This window comes from Amblyomma mixtum, chromosome 1 (assembly GCF_055824585.1).
Source record: "Amblyomma mixtum isolate Tamu chromosome 1, ASM5582458v1, whole genome shotgun sequence".
Taxonomy (NCBI): Eukaryota; Metazoa; Arthropoda; class Arachnida; order Ixodida; family Ixodidae; genus Amblyomma; species Amblyomma mixtum.
Genome location: NC_143012.1, coordinates 227,121,912 through 227,140,460, shown reverse-complemented (window position 1 = coordinate 227,140,460; position 18,549 = coordinate 227,121,912). Strand labels below are relative to the sequence as shown.

The following is an 18,549-nucleotide window of genomic DNA, read 5'->3' as shown; positions in this document are numbered from 1 at the left end:
CGTCAACGAAGTTCTCGCAAATAGACACCTTTAGCATACCGTGTACCTTGATACCGCTAGCGGAATACCGGGAGCCCGCCTAACGCCGGCGAGCAGGCGCTGATTGGTCCCGATGCTTCAGGCGAGCGCGTAGCTGCCCGGCACGTGGCGCCATCTGGCGACGTCAAGGAGATTTGCGCATGCATTGGCTGCGCCTCAGTGATTTGTGCTTCTCGTGTCCTAGCGTTGCTAGAACCATTGGTTCTAGCAACACTGTTTTGTTATATGACGTCATGACGCTTGTACTTGCGAGTTTGGCCTGTGGCGGCGATACCTGTATTTTGGTTCTTGCTCTTTTCTACGTTACAAGAGCTTTGTTGTCAGTATGAGTGGCGTTTTTGTAATCAGGAGCTGGTATTCTGTCGATACAAGCCAACTTCAATTTCTCCTCAGTGTCCCTTTAAGAATGAGAATGTTGAAAGGCTGCCCCTTACCTCACTTGACTTCCCACCTGCAAAGGGTTTCTATGTACATAAAAAGGAGGAGAATGTTTTATGAGTAAAGACGCAGTATCTGCCCAGAAAAACAGACACTGCTGCATTGCCTTGCTATTCAGTCTAATGGCATTTGTTCCAGCAGATGCAGTATGCATGCCCCGTCACGCACTGATACTTTAAGTTGACTGGCTTGCCTGACGGCGCAGAAATAAATTTTTTCTGCGAACCTGCATCCCGTAATCTTTTGACCACGACTGTGCATCCTCGGCCAACACAGGGAGGTGAAAAACACTGTGCATCAGGAAGCCTGTCATGAAGACACCTCAGCTGACATCCTCAGCTTCTTCACAGGAACTCTCCCTCTCAATGGGATGGGCTGCAAAGTAATGGGAAACAGCACAATATATGGAGAAGACTCTCTTTGAAACAAGCACGAGAGGACATTATAAGTCTGTTAGATTTTAGGAGTTCCGTTCAAAGCGCCCATAACCAATCAAGGCACAGTACAATGTACATGCTCCCATAAAACATGTTTGACACCACCCACCAACGGCGTTATACATATTGCAATCCAACATATACCTTCTCTGAGACAGTTTGTTGTTCCTTATCGGTAGCCCCTGTAAAAAAATTTCTTTCGCGTGTCCTTTTCAGGGCAGACCGAAATGCACACCAGAAACCTCCGAGGTCCACATCACACATCCTATCTGTGCTACGGCAAGCGAACACGTCTAGAATTCTTTTGAGTGGAAAACAAACCCGTATGACTGCATTTCTTTCGTGTCACCACAAAGATTTCATTCGTTATTTGAAGACACAAATTGATATAAATATTTTCCGTGTCCTCATGAGGTTCATAGCATCACGATAAAACTGTATATTAGCGCAACCAAATGAGGTTAATGGAAATGAGCCAGTGTTCACATAGGAACTCTGTAGTTAGTAATCCTGAACATATTTGCAGAAATCCTACCCAGTGCCTGCAGTCGAGACATAGCTAAGAGAACTGCATAAGATAGGCATGCATATGAGCACTATGTACACTAGAAAAAAAAAAAATTCATGTCTACAAGCGAATTTCAGTCCTTTAATTTTATTTTAGTACACAGTCCCCACAAGCATGCCTATATCTATTTGTCAGGTCCCAGCCAAGATATTGTCCATTCCGAAATTAGTGCCTGCTGTGTCTTGCATGCATTAAACTGAAATCAGCTAGCCCCACACCACACCTCACTAAAGCAATACACCATAACCACTGTCCTTGTGAAAAATAACCAATCAGTGACTTTTGGTTCTCAGCCATGTAAACCCTAAACAGGTCTCGAAATGGTGAGGGCAAGGGCTCTCCTTACCTTACGAAATTCAGAGCTTAAGGCCGACCCACATGGAGCGAACAGACGCTGCGAATTTCATGCGGCGCGGCGGAACGCCGACGCACTGTTGCCGTGCTGAACCACATACGGCGAAAAACAGGCGACCGCCGCCAGACCGCAGCCGTCTCGATTTCAGTGTTGCTAACAACGGCATGGCCTTAATCTTAGTAAACTACAACAAAAGAAAATTTTTTAACTTACTCTAAAGCCATTGTTTATTAGAGGGCTGCAAAGGAAACAAATTATTATTTAGATTTGTTTCAATTTTATCAATTTTGTCTTTATTTATCAGACCGTAGACTAGAGTAGGCACTCACACTTGTTCAAAAATCCAAAGCGGATCCGTGCACCGCAAAAACTAGTACAGAGGGCAAAACGCTTGTCGAGAACACGTTATGGGTGTGTTTCGGGCTTAAAGTCCGATATCTAGCGATAGTATTTGGTTAAAAGTTGTTTTGACGTAAGAATGTGCATTTAAACTGATACGACTTCATCGTCATTTTGTTCCTTCCTGGTCGCGGCAGCTTTGGGAGCTGCGGAGTACACAGTTCTGTCGTTCTAGACAAGCATTTTGCCCTCTGTACCTATTCTCATCTGTCGAAGCCCGGGCGAGGCGGAACCGCCGCGCCGCTGCTGTTTCTCGCTTTTCTACACCACGTCGCCGCTTGCGGCGTACACAGATACAGTGAGAAAAGACCATAAATTTACGCTGTCAACGTACCATAAGCGTATGCATGCTTATGTACGCTAAGCGCACGCGCATTCCCACTTTTAGTTCAGCGTATGCTAGCAGAGACGCAAAAATGAACTCAGCCTATAGTGGCGCCATCTGGTTCCCAGGACGGGAACCATAACTGGAAACAAACCGACTCTCCTCTTAAGCCTAAAAGTGGGAGAATTGTCACTCTAAATAAAAAAATAAAGCAAATTTATCACTTATACGTTTTCTTATAGGCAAGGTGAGACGAAGCGAAAGACCGGTGCTCCATTTACGGCCAGTGAACCCTCTGAAAGAGGCAGCAACAACGAGAATTCAGTCCAAGGAGTCCAAAGCGAGGGATCTGGCTTCGAAAGGCGCCGCCATGTTTGTCGCCGTGCGCGGGCGGAAGCTAGATGCGGGAAGAGAGCGCCCTCATTGGTCCGCGCTGACAGCTCGCATTCGCCGCTTCCGGTGAGCGGCTGACCGCCGGGCAAACGTATCTAGCACTGCCTGGTCGGCAGCTGCCGCCGGGCGGCCGTTTGCAGGTTTTTCGCGAGACAATCACTCCATGTGGGTCAGGCTTTAAAGGGTGCTATAAGTGCTCCACTACACGGCTAAGAAACAAATGCCATGTCTGGTTACTCTTGGCAAAGACAGTACATCCACACTTATCACAGGGATCTGTGCAAGCAAACGGCATGACATCATCACACTTGTCATTCCTCCTAAACACTGCTACTTGCATCTCACCCTTTCAATTTGGACAGAATACAATAAAGCTCATCCTTAGTGACCTGCTCTCTCTAAAAAAAAAAAAAAAAAAGGCACAAGGGATCAAATTTTTGGTTGCTACGGGTCACCATTGTGCCTCAGACAGCCGTTCGTCTCTTTGCATGCTGTATGCCAAGATGTTCAATGCACGATCAGGACAGCCTGAAAAAAGATCTGAATGGTTTGTGTAATGGCTTCTGAATTGCATTAAAACAATAACAACCATATTGTCCCATAGGTAGGCCTTCAGTGAAAAACATCACCTGAATGTAAGATTTACTCACGACAGCTACAGAATGTGAACACGCAGCATACCCGGCTATTAAAATTTTTGCTGTAGTATGCCTATGAGCATGAAATGCAAATCAGAAAACTATAAAATTTGCTGCTGATCTCAAGTCATGAAAGCTCCATAGAATATGGCACTTAGGGGTGTAAAAGTTGTTACCTGGGAGCTTTAACTGAAGCCAAAACATTAAGAAAAACAATGGTGCTTGATTGCCAACTAACCTCTGTAACACGTGGTCAACACGTGCTCACCCTACTGCAGTAGCCAGCCTTAATCCCATCCCTCTCAAAGCCGAAAGCACGTGGACGCCGGAAGCGCAGCAGAGTCCCGAATTAGACTTGTACATTAAATCTGTCTCGAAAGAAATTATAGACTAAACAAAGCAAGCTCGAAAACGCAGAAACGTTACCTCAACGGAACAGGCTACTCTGAACCACTTAGCTTCTAGAACCGATATAGTCATTAAACCTGCAGACAAAGGAGGTAGCATAGTTATCCTGCCAGCCGAAAAATACAAAAAAGAAGCTTTTAGGCAACTTAACAGCCCTTGTCATTATAGGAAATTAGATTCAGATCCCACTTCAGAGTTCTGCAAATTGATTCTGAACAAACTGGCAAACTTACTATCAAGAGAACTAATCACGCAGTCCGATTACCACTTCTTAAATCCGCTAAACAAACAGGCAGGACGCTTTTACCTACTTCCCAAAATCCATAAGGTTTCCGCAGAAGACTTGTTTACCGCAGATATCCCCGGCAGACCTATCGTTTCAAACAATAACACGCCCACAGAGAACTTATCAATTTTCCTGAACAACTATCTTGCAGATATTCCCACCCACCTCCCTTCCTTTGTCGAGGATACACCGCACTTTCTCCGCATAATAGAGTCTCTGAATGACGCTTCCATTATCCCAGCAGATAGCATACTTGTCACACTTGACGTCGCCGCTTTGTACACAAATATTCCCATTAATGAAGGTATCGACGCACTCTTAAAAATTCTAACTCAAAGTCCTCACCCCCCACGAAACTGAAGTGTACCTCACGCTACTTGAATTGGTACTAACACTCAACTACTTTGAATTCAATTCTTCTTACTACCTTCAAGTATTTGGAACAAGCATGGGCACTCCCTTCGCACCCACCTACGCGAACATTTTTATGGGGCTACTAGAATCTAAACTTCTAAATTCATTTCTAAAAAAGCCACTCATATACCTGCGTTACATAGACGACATTTTCATGATATGGGAGCATGGGGCTGAGACCCTGAAGGCATTCGTCACACATTTCAATTCATGCCACTCCAGCATTAAATTCACCTTCAACTCCTCGAAAACGCAAGTCAATTTCCTTGACACCACTGTCCATTTAGAAAATAGCAAGCTCAAAACCACACTTTACAGGAAGCCTACTGACCGACAACAATACTTAGATTTCACTAGCCATCATCCAAGACACTGCAAACAAGGTATATTCGTAGGACAGGCAACGAGACTAAGAAGAATATGTAGCGACGACGATGACTACCTGAAACACCTCCACTCGCTAAAAAACACACTAATCACCAGAAACCATCCACAGACAACCCTTAATAATGCGTTCCAACGAGCAACCACTTTGAAACGAGATGTAGTTCTTAAAAAACGAACAAAAGCTAACAGTCAACGACCTCCTGCACTTATAACGAAATACTCAAACGCGCTTCCAAACATAAACAATATCCTGCGGAAATACCACCCCATTTTAACTGGTAACGACCGTCTCAAGAAAACATTTCCCGACGCACCAAGGGTAACATACAGACGCAACACAAACCTGAGGGACATCCTGGTGCATGCTAGGCTCGGTAAGAAACCACCACCGACAGTAACTTCATGCTCTCGACCCAGATGCAAGACATGCAAACATTTACAAAGGGACACTACGGTTAAAAGTACGGCAAGCGATTTCAGTTTCGATATAAAGACCAGTTTTGACTGCACATCGTCCAATATTATCTACATGCTCCAGTGCTCCTACTGCCAGAAACAATATATCGGAGAAACCGGACAAACAATGAGTGCCAGATTAAACGGGCACCGGGCTGACACAACACGGAATGAACAGAAGGCAGTGTCGACCCATTTTAATCAACGCCATCACAAATTCGACGAACTCAAATTGTTCATTCTTCAGTCAGGCTTCAAATCGACTAGGGACAGAAAATACAGAGAAGCATTCCTAATCCACAAATTTAAAACACTGCAACCAACAGGGATCAACATGTCCAGAGGAAACCTGGAATCTCTCAGGTACATTCCATTGTCAGCATAATTTTAAATTAACAAATGTCTTGCACGTGGTCAGACTATTTCCTAGAACCTCACATAAGTATATTGTCGCTCCTTGCACCCTTCCCACGTCATATCTTCCACCCCATTTCCGGCCTTGTCACCCTCTCCCTTTGTTCACCTTTTATTTTTTTCTCCTAATCCCCTGCTACCAGTTCTCGGAAACCATGACACTCCTGTTACCCCCTCCGCCCCCACTTTTTGGCTTTCTCTGAACACGAGCCATTTCCCCCCCCCCCCCCCCCCCTGCCTTGTCCTTCCTTGGAAATGCCCCCCTTCCTTTCTCCTTCCAGTGCCAGCCCCCCCCCCCCCTTTTTTTTTTCCTTGTTCTCATTTCCCTGTACCACACTGACTAATCCTTTTATCTGAGTTTTGCAGGTTCACCCAGCCCCCCCCCCCCCCCCCCCCCCCCCCCCCCCCGTCGCAGCCCCTTCAAAGCCTTTTGTTCATTGCACACCCCCCGGATATAGGTTGTTCCACTATTGCAGCCTAGCGAATGATGATTCACCTCCCTCCCCTTCCTGACACGCATCCCCTCACACACCACTTTCCTTCCCCCCCCCCGGGGGCCTTCCTCCTCGGAGCGAAGGCCCTATATAATCCCTGCCGATGATGAACGCTTTGCCCAGACGAAGACAAGTCCCCTTGTCGAAACGTTGGCTCCAGCAACCTGAGGTTTTCCCCTCCCTTGTTCATTTTGTGATCTCAAATCTGAAAGGAACATAAAAGCAGTCAAAGCAATAAGCCTGGACAACTGGTCTTGTTGGAAAGGCAATATCTCAGGTGGTGGTGATGGTTGTTAGAACCACTACCACCAGTTAGAACTGAAACAAGACATGTGCTGGCTTGCACCTAAACATGGTTGAATAAACCACATCAGTGCTTAGCAAAAATGTACACCTTTTCTGTGTTCAATCGAGTAACGCTTATCTGCGAGTCAGAGCATGACTTACCGTTTCCTTTCTGAATGTTTGCTTTTCATTTTTCATGTTGTATACATCCAAGCTGTCACCCAAAGCAGTGTCTAGTGCATTAATTACTGAAGTCCAGTGGGTCATCGATTATGTCAGTAGACTACGCTGAAGCCACACAACCAGTTCGGCAACTATTGAATAAAAACTGAAAGGGAGTAAACATTACAAAAAAAAAACAACAACACCATTTCCGACACACAGTTTATATAAACCTGTTATCAGCTGTCGAAAGATAAGACATGCGGGGTTCCTAAGCACCTTTTGGAAACCATCTGAGTTCCCCACAGCTGTAAAGATCGAGAACCCCTGGCCTAAATTGAGAGCATACCTTGGTCCTCTATGACAGGCCGAGATCCGTATAGACACCACTGAAGAAACTTGCGTGGGTCCACTCCTGCAGATGTTTTGAAAAGAGCTTTTGACATCGGAATCATTCTGAAGAATTTGTGGAGCAATGCATGACCCCAAAATCTACCAAATCAGCTCATGTAATCATCTCTAACAACTTGCTCGTGGTCTCTTTTAGTTAACCAATTTTTTCCGCTACCTCAAAAATTCCTATATGGGTAGTACAGAGGCGATGCTGGTCTCTTAAAAGCTAAGGCTGAAGCAACAGAAAAATTTATTGTGGTGCAAGAGCATTAAAACTTGAGCCATGAGGCTAGACATGCGAGTGCAGCCAGGCTGAATGAAATAAGAGATACTAGCAGCAAATAAGTAGTAAAGGCTCCCTAAAATAATATTATTAACAATTTTAATGTGCAAACACAGGATAAAACAGGAACATAATAAATTTGCTTCATCAAAAGATAGCAAGCACATAACGATTGACACAAACTTGTCCAAAAGAGTAGCACAAGTTCTAGCATGCAATAAAGTAAAGTACACACCAGTGCGTGAAACGTGGGAAGAAGTGTCAAATTCCTTCAGTTACAAGCTAATTTGAATAAATAAACATCAAATACCTTTTACAAGCTTTTTAATAATGTGTGAACCACTAGCCCAGCATTCTACACTTCTGCACTTCACAGCAAGCTAAGCCGCACAAACATGAAGTGCAGTGTCAGCCAAATGAGCTTAAATGACATCCCCAAGCTCCTACACAGTGGAGCTACACTGCGACAGAATAAGCCAAGTTCTTTCCTCAGCATGCTGTAGATGAAAAAAGAAATTAGACGCTAAAGAGAATGAGACTCTATTACCCAAGAATTTCTTCTTGAACTCCCCACAAAAAATATGCTTTAATTTGGTCACCTCCACTAGAAATCATGCAAAAGCAATGCTGCTTCGTCATAAGAACTGGTCTATGTGTCAATGACAGCGCATGCCATAAGCATACATCTCGATGAGGAAAGTTAAGAGAACTGCCTGTGAATTCTTTCAGCTCTGTTTTGAAGGCCTTGGGCATCTGCAAGATTTCACGCATGCCCTCTGGCTTCAGCAGGGCAGCACTGAGTTGAAGGGACACGGTGACAAAAGTGAGCTCGGTTGATTGGTTGGTTGGTTTATGGGGTTTAACGTCCCAAAGCTACTCGGGCTATGAGAGACGCCGTAGTGGAGGGCTCCGGAATAATTTCGACCACCTGGGGTTCTTTAACGTGCACTGACATCGCACAGCACACGGGCCTCTAGAATTTCTCCTCCAAAAAAATTCAACCGCCGCGGCTGGGATCGAACCCGCGTCTTTCGGGTCAGCAGCCCCGAAAGACGGGGCTGCTGAAAGGTCGGGTCGCGTTGGCTCAAAAGTGAGGTCGCCCTTTATCAATAGATTAACCCTTTGAAGGTTTTTGCCGTATATGTACGGCGGCGGTTTTCTGTCCCGCAAGGTCTTTGCCGTACGGGTACGGTTTCGATCTTCCGTTTGAAATTTTGCGCCAAAAGAACAATGCGTGCTCACTGGGGGGTGCTGCCACCTCTTAGGACTTGCAAGAAGTGTTTGAATTTTGTGCTGCCTTCTTACGGAGATAAGCAGAACTTATGTCTAGCTTTAGCGCGGCGGCACAGACTGCGGCAACACCCCTTTTGTAGTTTTGGTTTCGCTGCGTGATCGCAACGGAGTGCGCGAAATTTGAGTTTTCTTTTTGTCAGCACTATCTTGCAGGGGCTGCCGAAGTTGATTTCTATCTTTATTGGCGCTGCTCTTAGCTTGCTTATCACCGTTGCTCGCGAGGTATTCTCGCCCTCTGTGGCAACGCGCCTACGCGGTTTCGATTCCGCCGCGGGATCGCAACGGAGTCGCGCGAAACGTGTTTTCTCTTTGTGGCACTGTTTTGCAGAGGCGGCGAAAGTTGATTTCTATCTTTATTGGTGCTGCTTTTAGCTTGCTTATCACCGTTGCTATTCTATTCTATTGAACATTTTCCAGTTATGAGTGATGCTGTCACCAAAGTACTGTTCCTAATTTTTTTTTACTATTTATTCTCGATTATATACATTTTGTAGATTCAAGATCCGCAATAAAGTAATTTGACCACCTGGGAAAGTTTTCTTCAAAATAATTCGACCCTCAAAGGGTTAATGTGCTCTAATGATAAAAGCGCTACTTTCTCTGAAAGCTGAGTATAAGCAAGAGAAGGTTAAAGAAATGAAATACGAGTAGTATCGCCACCACAGGCCGTTTTCAGAAGCAAACTGTACCGATATCAACACAGCTTCTCGTGCATGGATCTGTGAGGCTGGACATCTGTTAGTTGTTCTGAAGTGATGGCGAAGACGTCAATGTCCACTCGCATGCAATGGCCCTATTCTGGTTGAACCAAATAAGCTCAGTCTTCTCAGCAAGCTACGTCAACCTCACTGGTTCTTGCTGAGAAGCCAGAAAGAGCAAGAAAATCGATCTCTACTGGGAACAAAAACTGGGTGCAATTGTCCTCAATGTCCCTTTAAGGGGGGACACTGGTCTTGAAAAAAAAATTTTTATTAATGAAGTCACAGTTACGAAATCTTCAGGGAATATGTATTTTTGTGTGCTGATTCTAGATATGTCATTTAATTTCATGTAAAACAATTTCTTGAGCACTTATGCACTTTTTATGCCAGTATTTTGCGGAGAGTTTTGAAGAAAATTTGCTGTGGAAACTCACTGAAATGTATGCCATTGGGTTCTCTTGACAACAAGGAATACAATAAGGGTGAAAATGTCTTCCTGCCTATCACAGAACTTAAGTTATAGGGTACTGAAGTTGTCGCTTCAGAAATGAGAAGGAAAGTGTGTATTCCTGTTTCTGAAGTGGCAGCTTCAGTACCCTATTACTCAAGTTCTATGAGAGCCAGGATGATAATTTTACCCTCATTGCATTCCTTGGTGTCAAGAGAACCCAATGGCATGCATTTCAGCGAGTTTCCTGCAGCAAATTTTCTTCAAAACTCTCCGCAAAATACTTGCATAAAAAGTGCACAAGGAATTGTTTTACATGAAATTTAATGACATATCTAGAATCAGCGCACAAAAATACATGTGCCCTGAAAATTTCATAGCTATGACTAAATTAGTAAAATTTTCTTTTCAAGACCAGTGTCCCCCCTTAACCAGAAATATCATGGAAGCACATGAGGTATTGAAAAACATTTCAGCTCTAGGTGAGAGCATGGAGTTGACAAGGCTGAGATGAGGTGGCACGCACCGGGTACCAGGGTGTTGATCTTGGCCACCAGCTGGGTGTCATCCAGGAGCGACTGAGTGGTCATGTTGGGGAAGGTGATGTTGCAGTAGACGACAATGCGGTTGTTGAAGGTGGCATACACCAGGCAGGGCACCGTCTGGCCAGGGCTCAGCGTCAGGTTGCCTGCCACAACAAAAAACACCAGGTTCACTGACACAGAACTTAACTCTTTACTGTCCAAGGGGAAATGCACAGTGGGCTACAAGGAAGAGAACATTTGAAATCACAAGGAATAGTCTGGGACTCTTCAAAACTGGAGCTTAACACCTGGAAACACACTTAAAAAAAAAAAAAAAGAAGAAGCGAACCCTGGATGTGATCAAAGCACAGTTGAGAAGCAAGTCAAAGCAGGAGAAGTAATGTTTGTGACAGCTTCCACAATTGACCCTATTTGAGGCTTTTATGACCCTGCAGTATGCCCTCAGCTTTGCATCACAAAACACTAGCCAGGGTACAAATGTAGAATGCACTGTGACATGTAAACATAAAGAAACACAACAACTGAGTGATTGGAGCATATCTTATGCTAATTGTGGCTAAAAGTAAATGATGAGAAACGAAAGCTGCAACACAGTACAGCAGCTTGAAAAGCTTTCAGAAAAACAAAAGGTGTAGGAGGCCTCAAATAGAGCATATTATTCTGGTTCTGATGGTAACGCAACAAGTAGAGCTGTGAGCCAACCGCAGATGTGCATGCACATTCGTGAACACAAGCTGCAGCAGTGTCACTTTTATTTTCTCGCACTTTTTCTTGCATTCATACCTTCTAACTCTAGTTTGTGGTTCTAACAGCTGTGGGAGATGCGCACAGCTCCGTTTTACGCTTGCTGCCATGAGTCACTGGCAATTTCATTGTAGTTGCATACTACAACCACTCTGCAAGATCTGGACTCCAAGCAGTTCAGTGCAACCAAGCCCAGAAGAGTAGATGGATGTCACAGAAACTGACAGAAACTTCAATCAAATTACCCCATTTGTGGCCAAGGTCACCTCTTTTTAAACTGGTTTCATTCACTTTCTTCACCTTCTGCCTGAACAACAACATCCAAAAGTCTGAGGCAAAGCTAGCCTTAAGATCCACATGGTCTGCAAACAAAGTTGCCGTGTGTTCACTCCAGAGATTCACTGAAGCCCTTCCCGCTACGGCTTGAAGTTCTGTGCAAGCTGTCCAATTAGAATGCCCACACTGGCAAGCCTACTGGACGAAAATGAGGCTGAGAAAAACAAAGCAGCAACACTGCCAATATCGGAACTTGTCTACGAGGCTCTCGAGAGGGGTACCTGGAGAGATAATGGTGGTCAAGAATGCAATCAGTATATGAGGGCTTCATTGATATCTGGCCTTTGCAGCACAAGAAACAGCAGCAAATTGCCTGAGCAACTGCACTGAAGAGCTTGGATATTTGGGAAAGGACACATTTGTGTGGCTACATGCTGTAACTGGATAACAAAGTTGTCATGAGATGCACAGCTATCAGTTGAGGCGAGAATGAATAGAAGTGCACTACATTAGGGAAGAGGGAAGTTTGCGTGTTAGCCATCCTTTTGTTGTTTTGAATGAAAAGAAGCTTTTGTTTCCTGACACCGACAATATGTGACACGTCACTTTCGAGAGCACACATATAGGGTGTGGTGTCTCCTTTCTTTCTCGTAGTATTTACTTCACTGGTCTGTGTACATGGCAGGTGTTTGAATAACTGCCTTTAGTTGTGAGGCAACACCACAGTGTGGTCTGTGTTTTTTCTTGCGTGTTTTATAATTTAGTGCCGCAATGTCTTCAAGACCACGGGCTTTTGCGTGTTGAAATAAAATTACACTGGGAAAGTCTTCTTTTCGTCAGAAAAACAACTCCTCCCTTTCCGGTAACTGTGCATGCGTTTCCCTTCTTCCCTGTTTTGTTTGCCCTACGCCAGACCAGTGCCTCCTTGATTTCAGTGCGAGTTTTATGAAACAAACTCTAGTGGCCAGTTTTATAAACATGAGAAGAGTGATCGGCTGCATTAAAAACATTACGCATACTCGGCTTCAGTTATGCTAACCATGCTCATGAACAGGGGTCAGCCATTCAATGGCGTCTGTTAGGAGTCTCGAACAAAAAGCTTTATGACTGGCTACAAAACCAACTAGCTCCGTCATGCTGTGCTTCAAATTGGTAGCGCCCTAGAACTGAAGCATACATCAGAAATGTTATACGAGTGCAAATAGATGGAGATAGGGTGTGCTGCCCCCTCTGGAGAAATGTTGGAAAGGTGACTACACCCCTAGACACCTCTGTTCCAGAGCCCCTGACAGAATTATGCCTCGGAGCCAACCCACACAACTACGTTGCACGATCATACTGCAGCAAACACGGGCCACCCGGTGATTGCCACAGTACTGTTTCGCTTTCGTGCCTCTGGTTGGTCACGTTCATGCCGCAAAGGTGATGGAATCGCGCAAACATGAATTAGAGCGGGCAGAGTGAATTAGAGTGGGCAAAAAATATGGGCCAGCCCACACAGCCTAAGGCACAACAAGCTGATTCCCGCTGCCCATGTAGTCAGAGTCGGCATGGGTGCAACACGCTGGAAGATGCCAATACGGAGTTCGAAGTTCCGCTTTGGCCAGTGTGTCATTGTCGTACTGCACACACTAAACATACATAGGCCGCCAAGGTGCCAGCCTGTGGTAGGCTGCTATCGCGAGGAGACAGTCACGACGTAGTACGTGGTAAAGCTGCCAACGTTGTGACGTAACAACCGAGTTTGTATTGCATGGATTTCTGTGGGCCCTTGGTCGGGACTGGCTCACAAGAACACAAAGGCCGGCAGAACGCAGCATCTGGGAACGTAATGGTGGGGTTCTACTGCATTACCATTAGTAAACAAACAGAGGCATCGAAAAGGGTCCCACCGTGAGGTGAGCATTGTGACTGCCACAAAAACAGGAGGAAGTACTGACCAAATCATTGAAGAATTTATGCAAGCAGGCAACAATAGCAAGAGCAGTGAGTGCAAAAAAATGAGTCACTGCAATAAAGGTGCACCCCGTAGAGAATTGCATTTTTGCTGACACTGCAATGCCTGCTGTCTGAGTCAGCTCAGCAGAGTCGCAAAAGCAGCTGCTGGAAGATTTTACATCGCTAGATGGATTCTGTGAAAGACATGCCTACACGCTCGTCTCAGAGGTTTCTCGAAGTGTGAGCCGGGAGGATATGGCAAGAAGTAAATCTAACATGCCTTTACGATTACAGCAATTACTAAGCTTATTGCTAGTGAGATCTGACATTCTTGTGGCCGCTACTGCAGCGCGAAGAATATTACCAGAGAAGTTGCTTCTGGAGCAGGCATTTTGGAACTTTCAAGCAGTATTTTTTGTTTAGTATGCAACATATCTCTTTTCACAGATAACCTGTTTGTGCAACATGCACAGTGGGCTACCAAGGAGGTGTGTGTTGCTTGCAGTGCAACTATCCTTAAAGTGGAAATTTTTGGTGCTTCCAGGCATTTGATGACGCAAACTCGAAGGAAGAGGATCAAAAACCTGTTCAAATTGGGCAGAGTTCATATCAAGGGGGCACCTTTTTATTACATTCGACATTGACAGGACTGAGTCTTGAGTTCAAATAAAGCAGATATTTGAATTGCCCATGCACTACATATGATCTACCCTGCAGTTTGATGCAGCGTTTTCCAGAAGCCCACACATGAAAACCATGATCACGGTGCCATGCTAGGAGGGAGCAACTCACCAGCGGTGAAGGTGCACACGGCCTCGTCAAACTGGAACCGCACTGACTGCCGCTCCTCGTTGACGATGTATGTCTGGCCGTCCCACGCACACGCTATGACTTCTTCTCGTCCGTCCCCCTGGGTGGAGCCAAGGAAAAGGTCTTGCCCAATACGGCTTGAGGGCAGGTCAACATGCAGTTTCCTCGGATACGAGCAAAAGCTACAGCAAGGTAGTTGTGCAAAAGCTACTGAAGTCACACTCAATGAATTTTAAGGCGGAAGAAGCCTTTAATGCCTCATCGTGGTAAGCAGGAGTTGTCGACAGAAATGTTACGCTTTTCAATTGGTCGAAATGGTCGTGATGTCACAGAGCACGAATTTCAAACGGGGCGAAGCTAGTAACCATGCAACCAATTAAAGGGATGATACAGTGATGCTCCAAGCAAAATAAATAAATAAATAAAACTGCGTAGCAAATTGGTCCAGTTAGGGAATCGAACCAGGGTCTCTGGAGTGCGAGACAAGCATGCTAACCACTCCACCATGCCAGCTCAATGGTTTGGAATGAAAAAAGGCACATCTAGTGAATGCCTATTGAATACCTGCCTTCGTTCACTTGCATCTTCCTTCCTTCCCTAACCAGGAGGTCCACAAGGTTCAGGTGGACCAGGTTCGAGATATGCGAGGCAGATACATTTCCTTTCCTCAAAAATCCCTGCAGCGTTGCAAGACGCTGTCGCTCTCCACTCTTAGAGGCTAAACTTAACATCTTAACCACACATCAGTTACGCAAGCAGCAACACTGCACTTAAGGCTTTCACCTCACCGCACTTTCGGTCAACGGACCCTAAATCCCTACCTTTTTTTTCAACTACTTTATTTTGGGACTGATCATTTGTAAATGCTTACAGCACACTCTTTCACTAATGATAGGAGAATTCTTGGGCTAATAAATACATGCAAATCGCAACATCGTGAGAAAAATGCTGCAGCAGAGAACAGAAACAGGGTGGAATAAGAACACAACTGCACGAGAGGCAACAAAACAAGAGGCAACAGCACGAGAGGCAACAAAGGCAGTGTTGAAAACAAGACACTTCCTTGTGCGGCCAATCCTCCACACTGGTATGTGCCATTTTTCGAAATCACAACAGTGCTGGCTATGCAGAATGCCATGATTATGAACACAAGGCACACACAGGGAGTAGTCAGCATCCACGATGAAAACAGAATGATAGGTTGGAACTTTGTGAATACCCTGAGTTGCGAAACCTCAGAAAACAGGGCCACCAAAGCCATTTAGTGTGAATGAAAAATTCCTTTGGACATGCTTTTACTGATTGCGCTTGTTTACATGCTTCTTTCCATTCTGAGCCTTAGAACCGTCTGTAACTGACTGCATAGCTTGGGCTTCAATTGTGATCTGATGACGGACCCAATGTGTGGAAAATTTTTCTTTGTATGTTGATGTTATTTTCCCATGGTGCAATTTCTAATTGCATAAGAAAAAAGATGAAGCATTGGCAGAAAGCCACTGTTGTGAGCACACATTCAGCACAAGGAAAACAAAAGCAAATGGGACAAAATGAGGAGAAATAAGGGGACAAGGCATACATAAAGATGCGAGTGAGGGCTGTATCTGTGGAGAAGACAGCCATGAACGAAACCTGGTGTGCCACAGAATGGTATGCCTCATGACGCACAGAGGCATGTGAAGGTTCCAAAAGAGATAGAGAGCGAAGGGGAGAAGGAATGACTAGGACGTTAACCTGGTGGAAGAAAGTACCGGTTTCCTACCCTGCACTGGGACAATGGGATAAGGGGATAGAAAGGAGAAGGAGAAAAGACAGCAGGATTAAAAAAATGACAAGATGTCTACCAGTGTGTAATGTGAATGTGTGAGCATCAGTTGTGGTATGCTTGTACCCATTTTCGTCCAGAGATGGGGTTCAGACCAATCGACCCTGCCACCGAGGTGGACGCCCAAGCCACTAGGCCACCCACCACTTCCCACCCCCTTCCCTCTTCCTCCTCTCCCTTAAAAGTAAAGAGGGTGTTTTCCCCTCTCCAGTGGCAAGCCAATGACGGCAGCATGCACAGAAGTGAGAAATAAGCTAACAACTGCTAATGCTCTAAAGTGAAGCATAGAAAGGAAGTAACGACACTGTATGAGGCAAAGTCATGGCCCGGTGGGCATGCAGGGCATCAAGCAACCCAACGCTTCTGGGCAGGCCGCCAAGGCCAATGACTGCTACAGCCACCATCCGGCAACCTTCACCTCTGCAAGAATGGTTGGTTGGTTTATGGGGTTTAACGTCCCAAAGCGACTAAGGCTATGAGAGACGCCGTAGTGAAGGGCTCCGGAAATTTCGACCACCTGGGGTTCTTTAACGTGCACCGACCTCGCACAGTACACGGGCCTCTAGGATTTCTCCTCCAAAGAAATTCAACCGCCGCGGCCGGGATCGAACCCGCGTCTTTCAGGTTAGCAGTCGAGCACCATAACCACTGAGCCACTGCGGCGGCACCTCTGCAAGAAGGCGGCGGTCAAGACAGACCCTTGCACACGGAGCTTCCAAGATTGCAATTATGCATTGGGAGCAGAATCATTTTGAGGAAACCAAGCTCTGAAAGTTACAATTAAGCAGTACTGCAGCCCATTTATGCGTGAGCAAGTTATTTGTAGGGGTTAAAAGATTATAACACAGATGCAAGAATGACACAACTGTTTGTCACTTGTTACTGTTCATTTGATCTGTAGGGCTCTTCAGTTATACAATGTTACGTGTTATATATGATGTCATATGATGCCATAATCTGTCTGCAATGAGTGCTCTGGAAGGTACCGCCCCTTCTTAAGAAGATAGAGGTTCTCTTTCTTCACTTACTCTCGAGTTCCGAATTTACATGAAGCGCGCAGTGAACGAAACTCGTGTTCGCCTGAGAGTAGCAATGGAAAGATTTAATTTTTTATCTGAACCACCGTTGAAAAGTGATCATATTGTGGCTGCTGGCAGCAGTAGGGCAGATCTTAACTCCAGCACAGATGGGGGGTTCGAAATGGGTCATGTAGATTTCTACTTCCAGTAAGAGCACGAAAATATCTCCCCTCACGCTGGTACCATAGTACCAGACACATAGAGCATAAAAATCCTTCATGTTTCGCATGTGCAAAGAAATGCTGACCTCAAAATGTACTCTCCTAGCTCTGACGAACCCTTTGATGAAATGATCGCCTGCAGTTTTCTCCAGTGTATACAAAAAAGACTAAAAACAATGCAACATTTGTCAACCAAGCAACCGAGGTGTCATAAAAATAGCAGAACCCTGAGATCATCTTGGTACACATTCCACTGGAGTCACTAAACAGGCACTGCACCAAAGCACACACTAAAAAAAAATGGAGGGGACACTTAAGTTCCACCTTCAGGGTACGATGCAATAATGTAATGGGTTAATCCCCATGTATGCAGAAGGTCATTCTCTACTTTACTTTCATAGATCCGTGGGAATCCTCATACCCCACCTGACGCAGTGGTGCAGCGGTTAAGTGATGTGCCACTGCCCTGCGATGGCAGACGCTTTCAGCGGTGGGCCTTGAGGGGCCCAGATTGCTCTTCCTGAGCTACCAATCACTGATTTAACCTACACCTACCATGGTAGGCAGTTTGCTCACCATCCAGTGGGCAGGTTGTGATGACACCGCAAGGTCACGTGACCTAGGTGGCCCACCTGCCTCCTAGGTTGCTCTCTGGAGACCACATGACAGAGCCACACCTGTGATTTTTCGCTCATAACGCCAACATTGCATTTTCTGGTGAATGAAGCCTTAAACACTATCACATTGAAACACCACAAACCAAGCTGGCTTGCAGTCTGGTAACTACAGAGGGCCTAATTTCCACAATCCTGTGCACAAAAGGGCCCCTGAGAGAAAGGAGGCAGCGGCGTCGGAGAAGGATGGCTTCCAGAGGCTGAACATGTCACACCCCCTTCTAGTTCCTTTTCAAAAGTTAAAAGTTAAAAACAACACGGACCAATCTAGCCTAAATAGCAGGACTCAGAGCTCAACAACCTGCTCCACCCAGTGTTAGTAGTCTCAGAGGCTGTGTTTGCTGCTAGTAGGTGCTGGCAACAGCCTTGCACTACTGCCTGTTTCGAGACATGCTACAAGTGCAGCACAAGGTGGTGTAACTACATATGAAAATTAGCAAAGCATGTGTCCGTGTGATTTGTCTTGAGAAAAGTTGTAATCTCA

General features: G+C 45.4%; 1 protein-coding gene across 2 annotated transcripts in view; it reads right to left on the bottom strand.

Annotated features, from left to right (window-relative positions):
* The window catches only part of LOC149371087 (KICSTOR complex protein ITFG2-like), a 90,346-nt gene that overhangs the window by 45,321 nt on the left and 26,476 nt on the right, over positions 1–18,549 (bottom strand). Inside the window, exons 11-14 of one of the 2 annotated variants that reach the window (XM_089564558.1) lie at positions 14,312–14,429; positions 10,543–10,704; positions 7,248–7,313; positions 704–852 (exon numbers count right to left, since the gene is read on the bottom strand). In XM_089564558.1, the coding sequence (XP_089420684.1) occupies positions 800–852; positions 7,248–7,313; positions 10,543–10,704; positions 14,312–14,429 (399 nt within the window). In that variant the 3' untranslated portion in view covers positions 704–799. Of the gene's footprint in view, positions 1–703; positions 853–6,972; positions 7,065–7,247; positions 7,314–10,542; positions 10,705–14,311; positions 14,430–18,549 lie in introns of those variants that run through there. The other variant, XM_089564563.1, reaches the window with a different exon arrangement.